General features: G+C 37.8%; 2 protein-coding genes across 7 annotated transcripts in view; one reads left to right on the forward strand and one right to left on the reverse strand.

The window, feature by feature from the left end:
• The window catches only part of CERT1 (ceramide transporter 1), a 102,472-nt gene extending 86,145 nt beyond the window's left edge, over positions 1-16,327 (reverse strand). The window contains exons 1-3 of one of the 3 annotated variants that reach the window (XM_027039895.2): positions 16,098-16,327; positions 15,465-15,870; positions 9,715-9,849 (exon numbers count right to left, since the gene is read on the reverse strand). In XM_027039895.2, the coding sequence (XP_026895696.1) occupies positions 9,715-9,849; positions 15,465-15,870; positions 16,098-16,180 (624 nt within the window). In that variant the 5' untranslated portion in view covers positions 16,181-16,327. Of the gene's footprint in view, positions 1-9,714; positions 9,850-15,464; positions 15,941-16,097 lie in introns of those variants that run through there. The other 2 variants (XM_027039888.2, XM_027039882.2) reach the window with 2 other exon arrangements.
• POLK (DNA polymerase kappa) overlaps positions 15,883-20,946 on the forward strand; it is a 72,529-nt gene continuing 67,465 nt past the window's right edge. For all 4 annotated transcript variants that reach the window (XM_015072115.3, XM_015072117.3, XM_027039868.2 and 1 more), the window contains exon 1: positions 15,883-16,250. The gene's annotated coding sequence lies outside the window, so the exon portion shown is untranslated. The remainder of the gene's footprint in view (positions 16,251-20,946) is intronic.

Genomic DNA, 20,946 nt, shown 5'->3' on the forward strand with positions numbered 1-20,946 from the left:
TTGGGCTGGTCAGATTCTCTAGGAGTCCCCAGCAATTTACTGCCCTCAATGAGAATATCTGTCACCTAGTGTATGGGTAGCCAAGTGGGGAATGGGGTAAAGTTAAGGTCTCAGCACCCACTTTGCACATTTCCCTTAATCACCTCTATTTAGTATCATTCCTTGATTTCAATAGTTTCTATTGCCTATTTCCCCACTCTTCAGCCTAGAGAGCACTATTTTTTTCTCTCTATAGAATAAACCTCTCCTCTTTGTCAGGTTGGTACAGGGATAAGTCAATCACCCAACTGCACAGTTGGGAGAGAAAAATCTGGGGATACGAGTGTTTCTTAAACTGATAATCAATGTATCCTCTGTATTTCTTTTTTTTTTTATCAAATTCCATCTCCGAATTCTTGTTTCAAGAGGTATCTGGTACTGCTAAAGTATTACATTATTGTGATGTAAATCTAGTTCCTAACTTTTTCAAATGATAACTTAGGATTTGGATTTCTAGGATCTACTAATTTACTGTGCAGTCCATCAGTTTTTCAGCTTCTAAAATGCTCTCTTCTATTGTCTCCTCTCCTGTTCTCCCTTTTCAGGTTAAAGATTTTTTAATTCATTTACTATGGGCAAGGAAATAAAGTGGAGGTGATGAATTTCCTAATTTTTAATTTTTTTTAATGTTTTATTTATTTTTGAGACAGAGAGACAGAGCACGAGCAGAGGAGGGGCAGAGAGAGAGGGAGACACAGAATCCGAAACAGGCTCCAGGCTCTGAGCCGTCAGCCCAGAGCCCGACATGGGGCTCGAACTCACAAACCGTGAGATCATGACCTGAGCCGAAGTTGGACACCCAACCAACTGAGCCACCCAGGAAGCCCTGAATTTCCTAATTTTTAAAAAGCCAAATGCAACTCCTTGACATCTTTCATAACAGGAGAAAACTTCACTTCATGAAACTGGGTTTATGTGTAAGTTTCAGAAATCATTACCCAACCCTGTCCCTTGCTCTCAATACATTATCATTTCAGAGACCACCTTAATTTCTGGATGAGCTTCAACTCATCACAGCCTCTTGGGTCTCTTGGTTCCTTACGATCAATTTGTAAATGACTTTTTCTTTTTTAAGTGATTAAGTATATTTTTAAAAGAAATAATTTTTGCAGAATATATATTCTGTAATGTGGTGACCAAGAGAACATCTCATTCTTTATCAGCCATGGTCTTCCTTCAGTGAAGAAACAACAAAAGTCAAGCCTACACAGTACTCACTCCCAAGAAGCAGCTCAACGGCAGTACCAGTGAATTCACTACATGATGAGGTGTAAGCAGGTAATTTGAAAACTAAAGCTTTCTCAATTTAAAAAAAAAAAAAAAAAATTTTTTAATGTTTATTTATTTTTGAGACAGAGAGAGACAGAGCATGAATGGGGGAGGGGCAGAGAGAGAGGGAGACAGAGAATCAGAAGCAGGCTCCAGGCTCTGAGCCATCAGCCCAGAGCCCGACGCGGGGCTCAAACTCACGAACTGTGAGATCGTGACCTGAGCTGAAGTCGGACGCTCAACCGACTGAGCCACCCAGGCACCCCTAAAGCTTTCTCAATTTAATTAAGCAACAGTGCACCCCTGTACACCCAAACTAAAAAATAAAAATTAAAAAAAAAAGAGAAATATCACCTCTGTACAAATAATGTATCTAATATCTAATAATAGGGCCAACATCTTTGTAAATTATACTGGGAAAGAGATAGCCTTCAAGGGCTCCTAAGAAATCAGAGCAAAAAGTCAGCAAAATAGGGGCGCCTGGGTGGCTCAGTTGGTTAAATGTCCGACTTCGGCTCAGGTCATGATCTCATGGTTTGTGAGTTTGAGTCCCATGTGGGGGTCTGCACTGATAGTGTGGAGCCTGCTTGGGATTCTCTCTCTCTCTCCCTTTCTTTCTGCCCCTCCCCCACTCATTCTCTCTCTCCCTCTCTAAATAAATAAATAAACAAGTAATTGAAAAGGAGACAAACAGAAACAAAAGACTGAATGTACATATCACCAAAGAGATACAAGTAACAAGCAGATGAAAAGATGTAAAACATCAGTTATTATGAAAATGCAAGTTGAAACCACAATGAGGTATCACTACATAGCTACTAGAATGGTTAAAATAAAAAAACAAAAAGTAAAAAATAAGTGCCAACAAAAATGTTCAGCAACTGGAATTCACATGCATTCTGGGTAGGAATATAAAATGGTACTGCCACTTTGAAAAACAGTTTGGCAGTTTCTTTTAGAGTTAAACATACACTTAACCATATGACCCAGCAATCCCATTCTCAGTTTTCTACCCAAGAGAAATAAAAGCAAATATTTACACAAACAGCTGCATAGTGAATAGTGAATATTTACAGCAGCCTGCTTATAGCAGTCCAAATCTGGATACAAACACATATCCCTCAGTGGTGAATGGATAATTAACTGTGTGCATCTACATAGTGGAATAGTACTCAATAATACAAAGGAACAAGTTAGGGATACATGCAACAGCATGGATGACTCTCAATAGCATTATGGTAAAAAAAAACAAACACCAAAAGCTTTATACTTACTGTATGATCCCATTTATATAATATTCCGGGAAAGCCCAAACTACAAGAGCAGTGATTTCCAGAGGGTGGGGATGAGGAGTCTATGGACTACAAAGGGGTAGGAGAGAACTTTCTGAGGTGATGGAAACTGTCTATATCCTGATTGTAATAGTGATTACAAGACTGTATACATTGATGAAAGCTATAACTGTATATGTAAAAGGGGTGAATTTTACTGGATGCAAATTATACCTCAATAAATCTGAGTTTTAAGAAGGCATGACAAGACTTAAAAAAACAATAATCAATAGAACAAGGGGCAAAAAGTCTGTCAGGAACATGCAGAAAGCATATAAAAACTTAACGTGTTTATATATATGTATTATAGAAAGACAGAAAGGAAGAGACAGAGAAAGAAAGAGCCAGTAGGTGGAAGAAAAGTGGTCATAGGAAATGCATGAGAATATGTTGAAATAGGAGGTGAAACATATCTTGACTCAAATAAGTCACCTGCATCTTTTTCTCCCTTAATAAAGGCTTTGCCAGATTCTCCTTTTCCTTTTTTTTTTTTTTAACTGCAGACTTTCTTTTAAATATAAGTATCTCACAAAGTAAACTTAAAGAAATCTGGGTGCCTTCTTTATGCCAAGACTAGACAAGCACCTTTATGTTATTTTGTTTAATACACATAATCATGCCATAGTTAGATCTTATCCCCCTTCATCTTTAATCAGGTAAGGAAGATCAAACTCAGAGCAATTCAGTAACCTACCCGAAGGTAACTTTGGTGGTAAGAAGAGCCAAATGTAAACCCTGGTGTGACTTCAAAGACCATGAATGGTATGTTAAGCATTTTGGAAATTAAGATATAATGCTAAATAGGCACCTGGGTGGCTCAGTTGGCTAAGCGTCTGACTTTGGCTCAGGTCATGATCTCGCAGTTTGTGAGTTCAAGCCCCATGTCAAGCTCTGTGCTGCCAGGTCGGAGCCTGGAGCCTCCTTTATCTGTCTCTCTCTCTCTCTCTGCCCCTCCCCAGCTTGCGCTCTGTTTCTCTCAAAAATAAAATAAACATTAAAAATAAAAAGATATAATGGTAAATAAAAATACTAAATAAAAACTGGTGTATGTGAAGCTTAAAAGACCTTCAGGAAAATTAGGAAAACAAGCCCCTTGCTGTTTTAAGCACGGAAATCTAGAAAATTTTGTATATTTCTTGCTTTATGGAAACTTCAAGGCTAAAATACAGACTATATTTATTATAGAGATTTAAGAGAAGGCATTAATACTAAGTCACAAATTTAAAGAGCTACTTTATAAATATTTAACAGGCATGTTCCTGCAAGTCTTACACAAAATAAAATGTATCACATATACATTTTTTCCTATGTCATGACATGTGATACAATAACACCGGATGGGAATCAGGAGACTTGTGTTACAGTCTTAATTCAGATTATTTTGTATTATGGGTTGAACTGTGTGCTTGAAATGTATGCTGAGGCCTGCATACCTTAGAAATTAACTTTACTTAGAAACAGGGTAGCAGAGATGTAATTAGTTAGGATGATGTCACACTGGAGTAGACTAGGCCCCTAATTCATTATGACTGGTGTCCTTATAAAAAGGGGAAATTTGGACATGAATAAGCCCACAGAGAGAACACTATGTGAACATAAAAGCAAACATGGGAGAATTGCATCTACAAGAAACAGAATGCCAGAGAGCCAACAAGCAAGCAAAAGCAACAGAAGGAACCCACCCTGATAACACCTTGATCCAACTTCTAGTCTCCAGAACTGTCAAACAATAAATCTGTTGTTTAAGCCACACAGTTTGTGGTACTCTGTTATGGTAACCCTAGCAAACAAATTACATTCTGTAATTATATAATTCTGAGCAAATTATTTTGACATTTTGGGGCCTACATTTCAATAGATATACTTTTTTATATTTTTCTTACAAAAACCTTTTACCAAACATTTTAAATATTTCCTATTACATTTGAATTATTTGAGTTACATTATATGAGTTACACTCGTTATCTATAGAAGATAGTATTTCCAAATGAACTGAATAGCTTATTATTACCTTATATTATTATCTTATATCTTATTATTATCTTAATAATCTAAGATTCTAATTTTTTTTAGAAATTCAGACGTGAGTGTTCTTAGAATGAGAATTATCAACTAATATCTTATCCCGTGCTTATACTCGCGTACACCCTCCTCTTTCCACCAGTTCAATGTAGCAAAATTACACAGTTGATAAAAGGCCAACTTCTTAATTTCTCACTAATCTGGAGTTCCTTGTATAATGAATGATTGTTTATGGCACTACTCATCTTTGGTGATATCTAATTTGCTGAACATTATTCTGTATCATAATTTCTTATTTTATAATTTTTGGGGAGTCTGGGTGGCTCAGTCAGTTAAGCGTCCAACTCTTGATGCTGGCTCAGGTTGCAATCTTGCTGTCATAAGATCGAGGCCCGAACTGGGCTCTGTGTGGAGCATGGAGCCTGCTTGGGATTCTCTTTCTCCCTCTCTCTCTGCCCCTCCTCCACTGGTACATGCATATTCTCTTTCTCTCTCTCAAAATAAATAAATAAGTAAACATTAAAAAAAAACTTTTTAGATCTAATTACTCTTCAACACTTAAAATTTTTTGTTTAGTTTTATAGTTTTCTTCAATTTTGAACACTTCCTTCCCTTGCTTTTACATCTCTATTGGCTTCTTTAATTCTGCCAGAATCTTTCAACTTCTCCTCCAACCCTATATACCTAAGAACTATTTGGCTTTAATTTTTAAAAATCTAACCATAAACATTTTCACTATCTTTCAGTTTTCCTTCTGAAAATATTACACCATAAAATTGGTGGATAAACTTACGTATAACCAACCTCTAAGAGTAATAGGAATTTCATTCATTTCGTAATTAAAGAAGTTCTACAAAGTTTCAGGTACACAAAGGCAATACCTAAGGTGAGACCTGGGACTACAGACCCTAGGCAAACCAACTGTAAAGACATTACTATTTCTGTTATACCAAATATCTCTACCTACCTAATTCCCAAAATATCTTATCTCAGTAAATACAAACAAACCACTTCTTTTATCTTCATGAAAGGATCATGAATTGTTGGTTGACAAACTATTAGTATTATAATTTTAAACATGGTACAAAGAGAAGGAATACACAAATCAAGTGAACAGAAGAGAGTGTAGAAACAACTGCAAATACACATGGGAATTTATAGTGAAGGTGACATTTCAATCCAGTGGAGAAAAGGTGAATTATTCAATTAATGGCATTAGAATACATAGTCATTTGAAGAAAAATAAAAAAGCTAAATTCCCCTATCACTCTTTAGGCTTAAAATAACTCCCACAGGAATAAAACTCAAATGTAAATTTTACATGAAAATATAATTACATATTATATTGTATATAGTCTCTGAAGTAGGAAATACCTATCTAAACATAACTAAATGCAGAAGCCATAAAGGAAAGGTCAGTAAGAGTATGTAAAAAATTATAATTTCTGTAAGGCTAAAGAAGACTATAAAACAAGGTAAGAATAAACAAATGACAAATTGGGGAAAATATTTGCAACAAATATGATAAATGGCCAATTATCATGTTATCAAGAGCTTCTATAAATCAATAAGGAAAAAAGAGAACAAGAGATGAATAAATGATTGGAAGAGGAAAAAGAAATATAAATGAGCTATAAACATACAAAGTACTCAATCTCATAAATAGAAAATGCAATTTAAAATATTAAGGTACTATTTTTATCTAGTAGATTGACAAATATTTTAACATTTGCCAAAACCTAACTTCCTCAATACTTCAGGGTATGGGGAAATAGAGACACTCATACATTATTGGTAAGAGTGAAAAGTGGTACTCTTTTGAAAGAGCCATTTGACAGTAACTATAAAGAAATTTTAAAATAAGTTTGTTCCTACAATAGTCATTCAGTAAAAAATCAGATATGTTCTACATGTCCAAAAAAAGGGAGGAGGCATATAAACAAGATATGGTACATCCATACAATTCAACAGAATGTAGTAAACACATCCAAGTCATACTAAAAGAAAATAAGGTAAAGAACAATAGATTTAGTATGATACTATTTGTGTAGATAAAAATGAAGGACATAAACATACAAACACTTGTATGGGCATACAAATTATTGGAAGAAAACACCAGAAATTTAACTTTATTCCTTGAGTGCAGGACTAAGAGCAAAGAGAAACATTCACTTTTTCATGCCACAGATTACATCTTTTTATCAGGAGTGTTTTATTTAAAAACAGAACTTTAAAAATAAAGAACAGTTTAAATATTCCATAAACATTGTTTTTGATTGAAGAAATACAATTAACATATATTGAACACCTACCATGGCTAGTTTTGTAGCACAGACTGGATCTTAAGCAAATAAATTATAAATAAACTATTATAATTCTGAAATTCAACTTTATCTTTCTATAATCATTTACTCTACATACAGATAGTTCATTTTTCATAAAGTGAAAAAAGTATTGCTTTTCTTCTTACCCACTGCTTTCAATCCCTTCACATTAATTTTTTCCAAGTAACAAATTCTCCCAGGAAATATTTTGTTCCTTGAAAGTATTTCACTCAATTCATTATCACAAAGCTAAAGAACATGATTAAAATAATTAAGAATGACTTAATTGTTAAACTAAAATAAGAGCGAATTTAACAATAAATTAGGTTCTATCAGAAAAGGTGGGCTCAGATAGTAGGTTCACCAATAAGTAGTATGTTAAGGTTACAGCAAAGTCACGATTCAAGTCCAGATTTCTCCACATATGAATACTGTCTATTTTATAAGATGCCATGTGAGCAAATTCAACACTGCCATTTATTTTTTGTCTTCAGAGGTGAAGTGATATATATCATAGCCCATATTTAAGAAAAGCAAAGGATACCTATTTAACAGAGATAATTAGTATTACATTTTTGTTATTTAACTCAAGTACATGTTCTATTTGTAAACTTCATTGTCAGAAACTCATAGAATTCAGTTGTATTTTATAACTTCCTTGATATATGGAACAGTGAACCTGTGAACCCACAGTCAAGGAAAAGACTGAAAGTTGAAGGAGTTCAGGAATATAAATGCTTGTGTTTCTCCTTACCACTTGTTTCACGGTCTCTAAGACTACCACTCAGAATTTGCTGCCTCATTCATCTTTTTAACCTTCCCTACCACTATTTAGCTTAGTGAACACCACTAGATTCCTTCCTCATCTCTTTCAAATTGTTTATTTTCCCACCCATTTCTTTGACCCTATACCACAATGAAAGATCTGTAGGCAAATATAGGTATAACAAAAACAACAACAAAACTACAAAGAACAGGGTTTTTTTTTTTCTGAGATGCAATGTAATTATTTACTAAAATTTTTTTTCCTTCAATAAGCCACACACTATTACCATAGTTCATAACTCAAAACTATATTTAACTCTACAGAAACAAGCATAGTACTCTAGGAATACTATTATTTAGTAAACAATAAAGTTTCATTCCTCCCCATTTTCACATCAACCAACAGCTTATTTTCAAAGTGTAGTAGCTAATAAGCATCTGACAAGATACAAAAGAAGGAAGGATAGGAAGACTGGAGGAAGGATATTTCAAGATTGTAAAACACGTTTCTATCCATTGTTCTGTCCTCTAGCATATACAATAATCTATCTCAAGGGAAATAAAACCCCAAAATACAAAACTAGAAACAACTTCAAAATACACCATAATGTACAACATACAAGTCAAATAAATACTGAGCTTTTATATGTTCAAAATATTTCTTTAAAATTGTCCCTAAAAATGGAGAGTAGTAGTTTCATTCTTAATACTTACAAACAATTCCTCTGTAGGTTTTTCCCACTCAGCACTCAACCAAGTTTGTTTTCAAACTTTGAACATATATGAGGGGTAGAATGTACCAAAAAAAAAAAACAGAAAAAAACTGTAGGATTTCCCTTAAATGTGTAACATATACATACCTGAGTCAGATTTAGAAATCGACACAGATTCAAAGTATACTTTTTATTTTTACAAGCAATATAAATTTTATCATAATGTGAATTCTCTTTGAAAGTATCAGTATAATCTATCATTAAGTTTTAACATACCCATTTCTGGATTTTAAGACAACAGTTCCCTTAACTGACCTCCATTTAACAGACCTGTTTTAGCCAACACTTTTTTTTTACTTTTATTAAATAATGGCATACTGACTACTCTCAACTTGTAAGCTATTTTTAATATATTTAGGCACTTCTGATCTCACAGGTTGAGTTATGTTTAACAAATCAGTTGGTTGTTCTCAAACCTGTTTATGCCAGTTTACTTGTGATCCTTGCATAACTTAATTAATATTAGGTAAGTCTATGGAATACAAGTGCAAAAAGAGGGTTGTTTCTATGCAAACTAAGTTGAATGCAAACTAAGTAGAATGACTCAATAAAGGTGAGTCATTCTTTAAAAAGGTATTGAATTAGACAAAGGTGAGACATCTGTAAAATATTAAGGAAAACATAAAAAAGTCAGAAGATCCTATACTTAGGTCTTTCAAAACTATCTTTAAGCATTTATCTCACTTTAGAGAAATCAAAACTGGAAATTGCAAATCATGCATTATGGATATATTTACAAGCACTCCTCTCAATTTCACATTTGAAGAGATGGTGTTAGCATTACATCAAAAAGCTGGCAAATGAATATAAATTTGCATATTTTAAGTTAAAATTTTAAAATGTTAAGATACATTTTTTTTTTAGTTTTCTGCTTTACCTTTTTCAATAACCTACCATGTAATTGTCATTATCTTATCAGATATGAAGTCTTCAAATGTTTTTTTTTCTGCATCCCTTGTTTAAGGGCTTGCTGTAACAACTAGATATATAGTACCCATCTTTATAAAGTAATAGTATCTGGTAATAAGCACTGTAAAACAACTTTATGGAAAGAAGTATTAGACTTTGTGCTCCACAGAGGCGAAGATCTTTACTTGTTTTGTTCACAGATATATCCCTAGGACCTAAACAAGTTCCTAGTGTATAGCTGATGCTCAATAAATACTTGTTGAATGAAGAATAGGAACTTACTGTGATGACAGCCTTGCTAAGACAGATGGATCCTCTGCAGCCGTACTCTGTCTCATCTTCAGATTTGTAGTAACTCAGAGTATTATTTTTCAAAACTACCCAACGATCCTGCCACCCATGAATGTAGTTTGTCCACTAGAGGTAAGGGGATGGGGTGCGAGGGAAAAGAAAAACAAAATATAAAAGTCAGTATTTTAGAAATCCAAACTTTCTGAAACAATCTAATTTAAAACCAAAATGTGAAAAGCTCTAACTTAATTATAAACAAAATGATTATGGGGCACCTGGGTGGCTCAGTCAGGTGAGTGTCAGACCTCAGCTCAGGTCATGATCTCCGATCCATGAGTTCAAGCCCCGTGTTGGGTTCTCTGCAGAGCCTGCTTGGGATTCTCTCTCTCTCTCTCTCTCTCTCTCTCTCTCTCTCTCTCTCTCTCTCCTCTTTCTGCCCCTTCCCCACTCACGTGCTCTCTTTCTCAACTAAACTTTTAAAAAATTGCCAAAAGACGAACTGGCACTTCATAAAACAGGATATTCTGTGCTGACAGCTCAGAGCCTAAAGCCTGTTTCAGATTCTGTGTGTGTGTGTGTGTGTGTGTGTGTGTGTGTGTGTGTGTGTCTCCCCCTCTTATGCTCTGTCTCTCAAAAATAATAAACGTTTAAAAAAATGATTGTAGAAAGTGAAAAGTTGAGATTTTCTAGATATGATTTTCAGTAATTTTTACAAAATTACAAATAAATATTGTATTCTCTTTCATTTAATATTTGAGGAATAAAACTGTTTCAGTTAAAAATTCTGCTCTTCATTTGTGTGCTTCATCCTCCCCTCCTCAGCAACTTCATGAGACTTGGATTGTTTTGTCCCTGCCATAATTAACATATTCAACAGAAAAGTCTGGTTATGTAGCCTCTCATTCTCTTACACCAAGTACTGCATGAAGCTTTGTAAATCAACAGAAGTATGAAGCTAATCATGGCCAAATTCTACTTTGGTTGTAAGTTACTAATATATGAACATATATGATATTTATGACCACATCAAAGTAAAAATACAAGATCATTAATCTTTAAAAGTCTGTATCAACTCTACTGTTTCCCCCACAGAACTCAATGCTACATATTTAAAAGTTCATTCATTTTCCAAGTTTCTCTGAATATCTACTTTTTAAATTCAAGAGTAATAATATATTGTGTATTAAACAAGCTAGTTTTCAAAAACATACTTGGATTATCAGTTTCTAGTACCTACAAATGGTTTCTGTGTTGCTAAAGTCTTGATGCACAGTACAGATCACAATCAATAGTCTTGCAAAGGTGGAAATGTAACCTCTATGGGAATTCTTGATTTTGCATATTTTAATGCTCTGGGGGTTTTATGTACGTAAAGACAATTCCAAAAACTATCTAATTCCAAAACTATCTGCCAAAAACTAATTCAAAATGGATTGTTAAAAATATATTGCATTGGCTCAGGCTCTTTACCCATTGAGAAATCTTTACTTTTCTATTTCCTACTCAGTATGTTTGAGACATTGCAGCTCTTAAATCTTCTAAGGTTCATCATTACAACCCCTCCCTAAGAGCTTATCTATGTTGGCAATTTAATACATTCTCTCCTCTGAGCTCTCTAATCACCATTTCCTTATTTCTAATTCCCTGTGACTTACCATTAAATTACACAATGAGTTGAACTAATGATGGTTACATGTAAAATTGAATTCATCTCCTCTTATAAGGTGCATTTTCCTCCTTATGTTTCTATTTCCTTGGCTATACTGGTATTTGTGCAACCTGATTCATATTCAAACCTGGCTCAGTGCTCCTGTACTATGTGGACAGAACAGAATATACAAAATCAGATAGATTCTATTAGTTGTGTGATGAGTTTTGACAAGTTATTTAACTTCTCTGTGCTTTAGTTCCTTTCCCTATTATTTGAATGGCTGAAAAAAATCATGAATGCCTCTACTACAGTTTTAACAGATACTGTTCCTTGTCAATGTCTATAGCCTGTCATCAACTCCTATTCATCTTTCCTTCATATAAAACCCTTACATTTGGCTCTTCTTCTCTATTTTCAATTAATACAATGATTATCAGGTTACTAGGCTCTTAGAAAGGCTTAAGAACCTTACCTCTAATATCTTCTGCATTTTATTTCATAACTTACATAAGCACATAGGCTTACTTATCTCACATATTAATCTCAATGAACCTCCAGCTCCAAAACTTATGTGGACAACTCCCCATTGTCTGTAATACAAATTATTTAGACTGGCATACCTTAACGCTGCCTCATTCCACTTACTGCCCCTTAGAGGGCTGGTAACTGTGTGACTGTGGTCAAATTGCTTACTGTTTCTTTGTCAAACTTTACCTCTTAAAGTTGTCAAGATCAAACAAGAATAGACTTAGAATACTGCCAGGTACAAAGTATTTTCTCAGTTGGAGACAGAGTTATGCAGAGCTAATGAAGCTTAAGCTTCAGTGCAGTTCACTAGAACAGACCTCTTCCAGAGTGACAGAATGGGCCCCAGCAATTGTGTACCATAATTTTATACTTTTTTTTATAGAGGACCCATTAAATTACATAAGCTTCAGGCCCCTTTACTCAGTAAATGTTAGCTCCTACTATCACAACTAGAAGGTAGAGTTTTGGTTTCTCATAACGTCTCCTCACTCTTCCCCAACTAACAAAGACAAAGCAATATGCTAGACACAGCAGAAGAATCAAAGATTTCTGTTCCCAAGAGTTCAGCAAGCACAATTTCAAGAGGAAAAAAAAAATCATTTACAGTAAGAGTCAGAACAAGTTACAAATAAAATAACTATGGGAACCCAAGGTAAGGAGATCTGAAATGGTTGGCAAAATAAAGAAAGGCTTCATGGTAAAAATAGTTTTTGAGATAAACTCTAAAGGTGGATAGAATTTCAGCCAACAGTTTGGTATGTGGGGAAATAGAAGATAAGGTAAACCTTGAAGGATTGAGAGAATTCATAATAAGTTAGATGAGATTTATTTTATCCAGGCTTAGTTGCTCTCAATTCCCACTAAGGCATGAATCTTTTCTCATCAATGATCCACCCTGATATTGTTATAACCACCTAGAATTATTGTCTATCCAGTATTTTTGGAACCTATGTGCTTAAGAAGTGATTCTACAGAAAATATGCTTCATAGGTATTTCCATGTATTTTAAATTACCATATACAAAATAAAACTTTGGACTAGTATATATCTTTTCTTAAAATTTTTTAAAATATTTATTTATTTTTGAGAGACACAGAGAGACAGAGCATGAGTGGGGGAAGAGCAGAGAGAGAGGGTGACACAGAATCTGAAGCAGGCTCCAGGCTCTGAGCTGTCAGCACAGAGCCTGACATGGGGCTTAAACCCACAGACTGTGAGATCATGACCTAAGCCCAAGTCAGACACTAAACCGACTGAGCCACTCAGGCACCCCAGGACCAGTATATTGCTTTAAAAAAATTTATTTTTACATTTATTTATTTCTTTTTTAGAGACAGAGAGAGAGCACAAGTGGGGGAGGGGCAGAGAGAGAGAGAGAAAGACACAGAATTTGAAGAGGCTCCAGGCTCTGAGCTGTCAGCACAGAGCCTGATGCGGGGCTCGAACTCACAAACCATGAGATCATGACCTGAGCAGATGTCGGACGCTCAAACGACGGAGCCACCCAGGCGCCCCAGGACCGGTATATTTCTAATATAAGCTATCCCCTCTGTCCATTCCAAATCCACTCAATTTTGGAAGGGAAGAAACAATACAAATTAGAGACTTACCTACATTATTCAATTGAAGGAAAAGAACAGTTGCTGAGTTCTATCTAACTCTTGTGTAAATTACCAAGTGAATACAAACGGATCAAAATATAGAAGTACTTTACATTTTAAAACATGTATTCAATATAAAATACTCCTGATTAAAAAGCTTCCAGAAATCATTTTATACAACCATATACTAAATTTCAGGGAAATTTCCTTCATAGCTGTTAACAAAAATACCAAAACCTATATTCCTGCTAATTCTACATATACAGCAATACCAAAGTTATTTACGTACCAGAGAAGTGATAAAAAATACATTTGTCCATATTTAAGTATGAAAGAGATACTTTTCCATTTTTTGTCATAAGGTATGTGTACTATACTGCTCTGTATATAGTGAATACTCAGAGTACTGGGGACTCTTTTCACCAGTCACTACTACCGCCCCCCCAAAATAGTGGTATCAAATAGGTCAAAAGTTCAGCCTGTTTTATAAAATACCACTACTAGAGTACTAATTTGGAAGTCTGCTTTTCATTTAATGGGAAAAGTGATGAATCTACCAGAATTGAGAAGCAAATTCCTTCTGAAATTCCACCTGAAAATGCGTATCTACTACACAATGTGTTCGAGAGATTCCTAAATTACGAGATACATTTAATCTAAAGAAACCCTAGGGAGGTTCACTTTAATGAAAGCCTTTCACTGAAATTCCAATGATCACATATCAACACACATCATGATTTTTCTATGTAAATAGAAGTTAACACTTGGCAAGTCTTAGTTCTGACAGACTCCTGTCTTACCTAAGGCCTTTCTCATTAGCCTTCTAAAAACAACAGAAAAACCTAATATGAAACAAGTCCACAGAAATGTCCAAATGCTTAGCCAAAGTATGTATACTGGAAGCAGCATGGTTTCTTAATAGCCAGTAGGCTGCACATGATCTTCTATCTTATGACCAGCTTGCTGAGGGACTGGCCATTTCTAAAACTTTAACAGGAAGAGAGAAGGAAGTAATAAAGGCAATATGCATCTTATTAGGCAAAACTTTGAACGAATAAACAAGCAAACACCCATATATTACCAAAAGAAAAAAATCAAACATCTCAAAAAGGGCCTGATCGAATTTAATTAACTGGCCTTACAGTCCTACAACTATATGCTTTGCTAAAATTTTGAAAGACGGTATTTAAAATTTTCAGGAAAGGTAAGATGTGTTTTCCTTACTCTGGCCCTTTGACTGCAATAATATTTTATTATTAACAGTGTTCTTCCTGGACTAAATAAAGGTTGGCCTCTATTCTGACTTGTTCCAAGTTACTTGGACTAGTTCTTGTACCTATCACGTGCCGAGTCGACAGCTCTTTTCTGAACTGGGGAATAGGATGAGGGGAAAAGTACAAAAGTCACCTTCCCTGAGATCTCTCACTGTATCTAACTTGGCATAGTTTACCGCCTCAGTTTTCCGCACCATATCCAGTTGCTCCGGCAACTGTCTACACAGCCGCGTTCAGCGAATCCTCCAACCCTGCTCTCCATCTCCGAACTAACCTCGTTTGCGAGGTCCGATCTGCACTGCTCCCAAACCCAGGCATTCGAACACTGCTGTTGCCCAACCCGGGCTCCTATGGCCAGGACAGATGCCGCTCTGAGTCCCAAGTCACGATACGCATGCCGCTCCCAAACTGAATTCGGGGCTGGGACGCGTTTTCTCCGGTCTTTGGCCACCGCCGCCGAGCCCCAGGGCAGGAGAGCAGGACAGTCCCCTTCTCCCTCCCACCCCCACCCTCACCCCGGCCCGGGCACTCCTGCAGCAGTACTCAGCCCCGCACCCAGGCACATTCCGCAGCCCCCGCCCCGGGACAGTCCACCACTCCCGCCCAACCCCACCCCATCCCCTCAGCGGCTTGCCTCACAGCAGGTGAAGTCTGAGCAGGAGGCCCTCGGACGCGCGGGCTGCTCACCTTGCTGAGGACTCCGCAGCGCTCCACAGGCGGCCCGGACTCCGTCTCTGGATCCTCCTCCGAGCCCGACGAGTTCCAGCTCTGGTTATCCGACATGGAGGCGCGACAGCCGAGCGGGAGACCGGCCCCCGCTCCCTGAGCTGCGCCGGAGGAGGCGCCCAGTAGCCGGGGTGAAGGGTCGGGAGATGGCGAAGGGAAGAGTGCCCGCTCCGGCGCCGGGGGGAGCTGGAGGAAGCACGAAGTCCGGCCGCTGCGCCGCCGCCGCCGCGCCTGACACCGAGCGGACCGGGGAAGGAGGACAAGCGGCGAAGGAAGCCTGCCCTTCCAGCCGTCAGCAGCCGCCGTCGCCGTGACCCCTGCGCTGCGCCCGGCGCCACCACCCGAACTCAGCCCCCTCAATGCCAATCTCGTAGAAGGAAAAGGAAAGAAGGGGAAAGAAAATCCAGTTGCAGAGACACGGGTCCACTCACACCTCCGCTACCGCCGCCATCTTCCTGCCTGGCCCACTATTTACCCTCCCCTCCCCTTTCCCCTCCCCTTCGTCCTCCCATTCTCCCCCTGCTCCCCGCCCCGTCCCCCTCCCAACGTCTGACGAACCACGCCGAGGGCTGGAGGTCCCCTCCCGCACCCTACCTCCGGTTCTCCCGGGTGACGCCGGGTAGAAAGGTGGGAGGAGCGGAGAAAGGAGAAGGGGTGGGGTCTCCGTTCTGTTGCATTCTGGGAAAGACGCTGCTCCTTGGGCCGTTCAGTCGCCTGGGAGTTGTAGTCACGATCCTGAGGTAACGGGTGAGTGTTCCGCGCCAGCAAGGCTCGTATCCTTAGGGACCGGTGGAGTGGTGGGAGGGCTTCGTTTGACAGTTGTGTGACCCACCTCCTCGGCCACGATTCTATCTCTGCCTAGAGTGTTTATGACGAGCCTGCTGAGCTTGCGGGCCCGGACGTGAGATAACTCTCCGCTGAGGATGCCGGGCCTGCCTTCCATGGCGGTTTCCTGGAAGCCGGGGAGTATCGAGCCGCTTTCCTGGGTGGGGATGTGCGGGGCTCTTCTGCTTCAACCACGGACCAGGGGTTTGCGACCTTTCTAGTGAGAAAGAGGTTTCATTCTGCCAACCCCACCCCCCTGCAAATTTTGACGGTCTTTCATCTTGCTCTTGAGAAGTTAAACTTAGCGCTTGACGTTTCCCGCCTTTGAAGGAAGAATTTTCAGTCACTTCTAACGTGAGCAAGTACTTCGCATTATTAGATTTACAGAGTGTCCTTTTTGTGGAAAGTAAGTTGAAGATATCAAAGAATAAATGAAGTTTGTGGAATTTTAAAAGTAAAATGAGAATGTGAAATGATAGCCTGGAGTTTAAGTTTTAAATAAGTATCTTCCTGAGAGCCAGGTTAACCATCTCTACGGACCTATCTCTGTCTGAGACGTAGGGAAGGTTGTAGAGTAGAAACTTTACGAGAAAAACCAAAATGCAGTAGTCTTATTGAATAATAAGAGATTAGACAAAATAGGACTAGAATTGAAGGGGTGCCTGGGTGGCTCAGTCTGTTGAGTGTCCGCCTCCTGCTTTTGGCTCAGGTACTGATTGATCCCAGGCTTATGGGATCCAGCCACCCACCCCTCCTCCCCGGTTGGGCTGGTACTGAGGGTGGAGCCTACTCAAGATTCATTCTCTCCCTCTCTCTCCCTCTCTCCCTCTCCCCCCCCCCCCCGCCCCTTTCCTCTGTTCACGCGTTCTCTCTCTAAAATTAAAAAAAAAAAAAAATTTTTTTTTCCTAAGGCTAGAATTAGGAAGACCAAAAGAAGATATAATAGATCTTGGTCTATTTTTACATAAATTATAAGGATAATTTTTATTGTGAGATCTTTAATTTTGTAGCTTCAGTTCTTTACGTCTTGTCAATTTCCTAATGATTGCCAACAACAAAATTCATTACTAAACCTTAAGAGTACCTGCGGGCTGCAGGGACTGAGGATGGGAGTGAAATTTTGAGTCTAGGGGAAAAGTTACAGTGGCCAGAAATAACTCTGGTAGAATAGAGGCCAACTAACTGGGATCTTTGGGAAAAACCAGAATGATAGGAATTGTCTGAGAAGGACCTGTGGTATCTTTTCATTTGCCTGATGCTTATAGATGCTGAGTCTGTTGTAAATAGGTTACAGATTGTTTTTCCATTGTAAAATCAAGTAATCCTTATTAACAGCCATTCAGATGAATAAAACCTTGAGATAACGCTTTAGAAAATACTTTGACAACCTGTTAATTAACACAAAATCCCAAGGTTGTCATTCAAAAGAGAAAAAATCCATGTAGCATATTTTCCTCTTTATTGAATTACTAAATTATGTCTTTAGAATTTTGAATACTGTAGCAATTAAGTTTTGTTTTCTCTTTTGATTACCTAATACATATGGTTAGATGTAATATTTGATTCTTTAAAGCTCTAGGTTTTATTTTCATTTTGTTTATTTTTATTTTAGAGAGAGGGAGGGCGAGCTAGGGGGGAAGTGGGGAAGAGAGAGAGAGAGAGGGAGGGAATCCCAAGCAGGCTCCACGCTCAGTGCTCAGCCGGACCCCACAGCCTTGGGATCATGACCTGAGCTGAAATTAAGAATCGGTTGCTCTACCAACTGAGCCACCCAGAGGCCCCTTAAGCTCTGAGTTTTAAAAGGACATTAGTCTTAAGGGAATGATTGTGAATTTGAGAAATCTACTTCATAATGCAACTTAGAATCATGAGAGCATAGAATATGTTTATATTGAAATTGAACTTTTTATCATATTTTGGCATTTCTAAGTTTTGTGTGGTTGCAACCATAATCACTTACATCTCTGAGGTTCCCACTTTATTCAGTAGGAAATTGTTTCACTGTAGTAGTCTGTTTGTAACTATAGGAGTGGGAGAAGGGGCATTCTGAGAAATAAATCATTTAACATGTATGAAAGTCCCATTGTTGAACACCAAACATATTATTTCTATTCAAGGGCATAGCACATGATAAATGTTTAAATGGATGTATTAGACTGAATATATTATTTTGTTCCACTAGAAGGTGAGTTCTGTGGGGACAGGAATTAAAATTTTTTTTCATCCATTTTTTTCATAACTATTTTCTATCTTTAGTCCCTAGAATAGTGCTCAGCATATATAAGGCATTCATTCGATATAATTCAGGTATTATATCCCATCTTCCAGTTAATAATTTAATTTAACAAACATACAATGTGCAGGATACTATGGGTGATTTTAAGATAGTAAAAAGTTAAAAAAGAGGGGCATGGGGGCTTTTCCTTTAAGGAGATTATAACAGAAAACAAGGTAAGAAAGGTACACATGTAACTTTAATAGCTGAATACTATTTAAGAGAAGGTAAATGACAGACTGGCAATGACAAACTCTCTTCTTTAATCCTGTTTTCTAATCCTGCATCTCTGTAGGCCACTTACCCCAGGTCTTTTTAGTTAAAACAATAGCTATTTGGAATTTTAAAGAAAAAAAGATTGTCCTTATTTGCTGATCTTATACGAAGTTATCATGTAAGTTATGTAATGAATCTTGTCACATTTAAAATAATATAGTGGCACCTAGGTGGCTCTGTGGGTTAAGCTGTTAAGCCTCTGGCCTCTTGGTTGCCGCTCACGTCATGAACACACAGTTGGTGAGATCGAACCCCACTTTGGACTCTGCTGACAGCTCAGAGCCTGTGTGGGATTCATTCTCTCTCCCTCCCTTCCTCTCTCTCTCTCTCTCTCTCTCTCTCTCTCTCTCTCTCCCCCCCCCCACCCCCCGCCTCTGTGTCGCTCACACTCTCTCAAAATAAACTTTTTAAAAATAAATAAATAAAATAATATAAATTGATAGATCTTTTATGACTTGTTACTGTGTTTCTGACATTCAGCATGTCCCCTAAATGCAAGTTTAGAAATAAAAGCTACTCTTCAAGTCTCTTTGCCTTTCCAATTTAACCAGAACTGGTTGTTCCTTTAAATGCATTTTTTTTTTCATGTTTTGAATACTAATTGATCATATTAGCTTCTCAATGTTCCTGTCAGGACTGTTCAAGAACCATGTAGTTTGTGCCACTATGGTGATTCATGCTAGTTCAGGGTGAGCAAGCAGACAGTTCCTGAGTGTGAATCCTAGCTGGCCATCCTTAATAATCATGATTTTGGATGCATGTTTATACTAACTTAATAAATGACATTAGTTTAACTAGTTGCTGTTTATTACTATATATATTCCCAACTATTATGCTGTTAAATACATTTGTAAATGGATATTTGCATGTTTTTCAAAATGGATATTCATTTTTATGGTAGTAAATGCGTCTATGTCCTTTTTCTTTTATATAAAAAAAATTTTTTTAACGTTTATTTATTTTTGAAACAGAGAGAGACAGAGCATGAACGGGGGAGGGTCAGAGAGAGAGGGAGACACAGAATCTGAAACAAGCTCCAGGCTCTGAGCTGCCAGCACAGAGCCCGACGCGGGGCTCGAACTCACAGACCGCAAGATCATGACCTGAGTCAAAGTCGGACACTTAACCGACTGAGCCACCCAGGCGCCCCCCCCCTTTTTTTTTTTTGAGAGAGCAAGTGGGGGAGAGGCCGGGGGTGGTGGGGGGAAGAAAATCCCAAGCAGGCTCCATGCTGACAGCACAGAGACCAATGCAGGGCTTGAACCCATGAACATGAAATCGTGACCTGAGCCAAAATCAAGAGTCCGATACTTAACCCACTGAGCCACCCAGGCGCCTCTCTATGTCCATTTCTGAACAAGTAAACACTAGTTTCAGAAATGTAAAGGGCTATAAGAAATTTGCATGTTTTCATCTTTTGTGATATTGTACAGAATTATTGTAAAATATCCTTGCAGGTGTATTCACAAAAGTGGATATACTAAGTGTGTAAAGTGAATATAGGAATACTGAAGTGGTTGCTCCCCTTTGTATCTTAATCTTTTCTCTTGGTGCAAAAAAAGATTGTATTTTACCTATCTATAATCAACATCTGGCGTGCATATCTTCCAAGTTAACAGTTTTCCAGTTAGACCCAGATCATAACAGGTACATTTGTATCTAGTGTAAGCAACCCAAGTATACTAGTCTATGAATGAACTTTAAAGGACTGTCAATTTTCTAAAAGAAAAAGGTAAGTAATTCAGCCAGCAAAATTGAGTTTATTCAAGAATAGCAGAGAAATTGTAGTTTGTGACAAACCATGGGGAACCATAGGCAACTTCAGAGAACAGAGAAGAGCTTCCATTTATAAAGGAAAGGAGGAAGTTGGGAGGGGTTATTTTCTACAAAAGTTCATTGGGGGAAATGAGAGTTTGAAGTGGTGGTGGCTTCTCATTGGATGCAGGGGAAGGCAGCTTACTGTTGACAGCAAAAGGCCATCTTCTGTCTTCCTGCTGGACTATGCAAGCTATGATGAGTGATGAGTTTGTGAGAGTCCTCTCTCCATGACTTCCCAACTCCAATTTT

This window comes from Acinonyx jubatus, chromosome A1, assembly GCF_027475565.1.
Source record: "Acinonyx jubatus isolate Ajub_Pintada_27869175 chromosome A1, VMU_Ajub_asm_v1.0, whole genome shotgun sequence".
NCBI lineage: Eukaryota > Metazoa > Chordata > Mammalia > Carnivora > Felidae > Acinonyx > Acinonyx jubatus.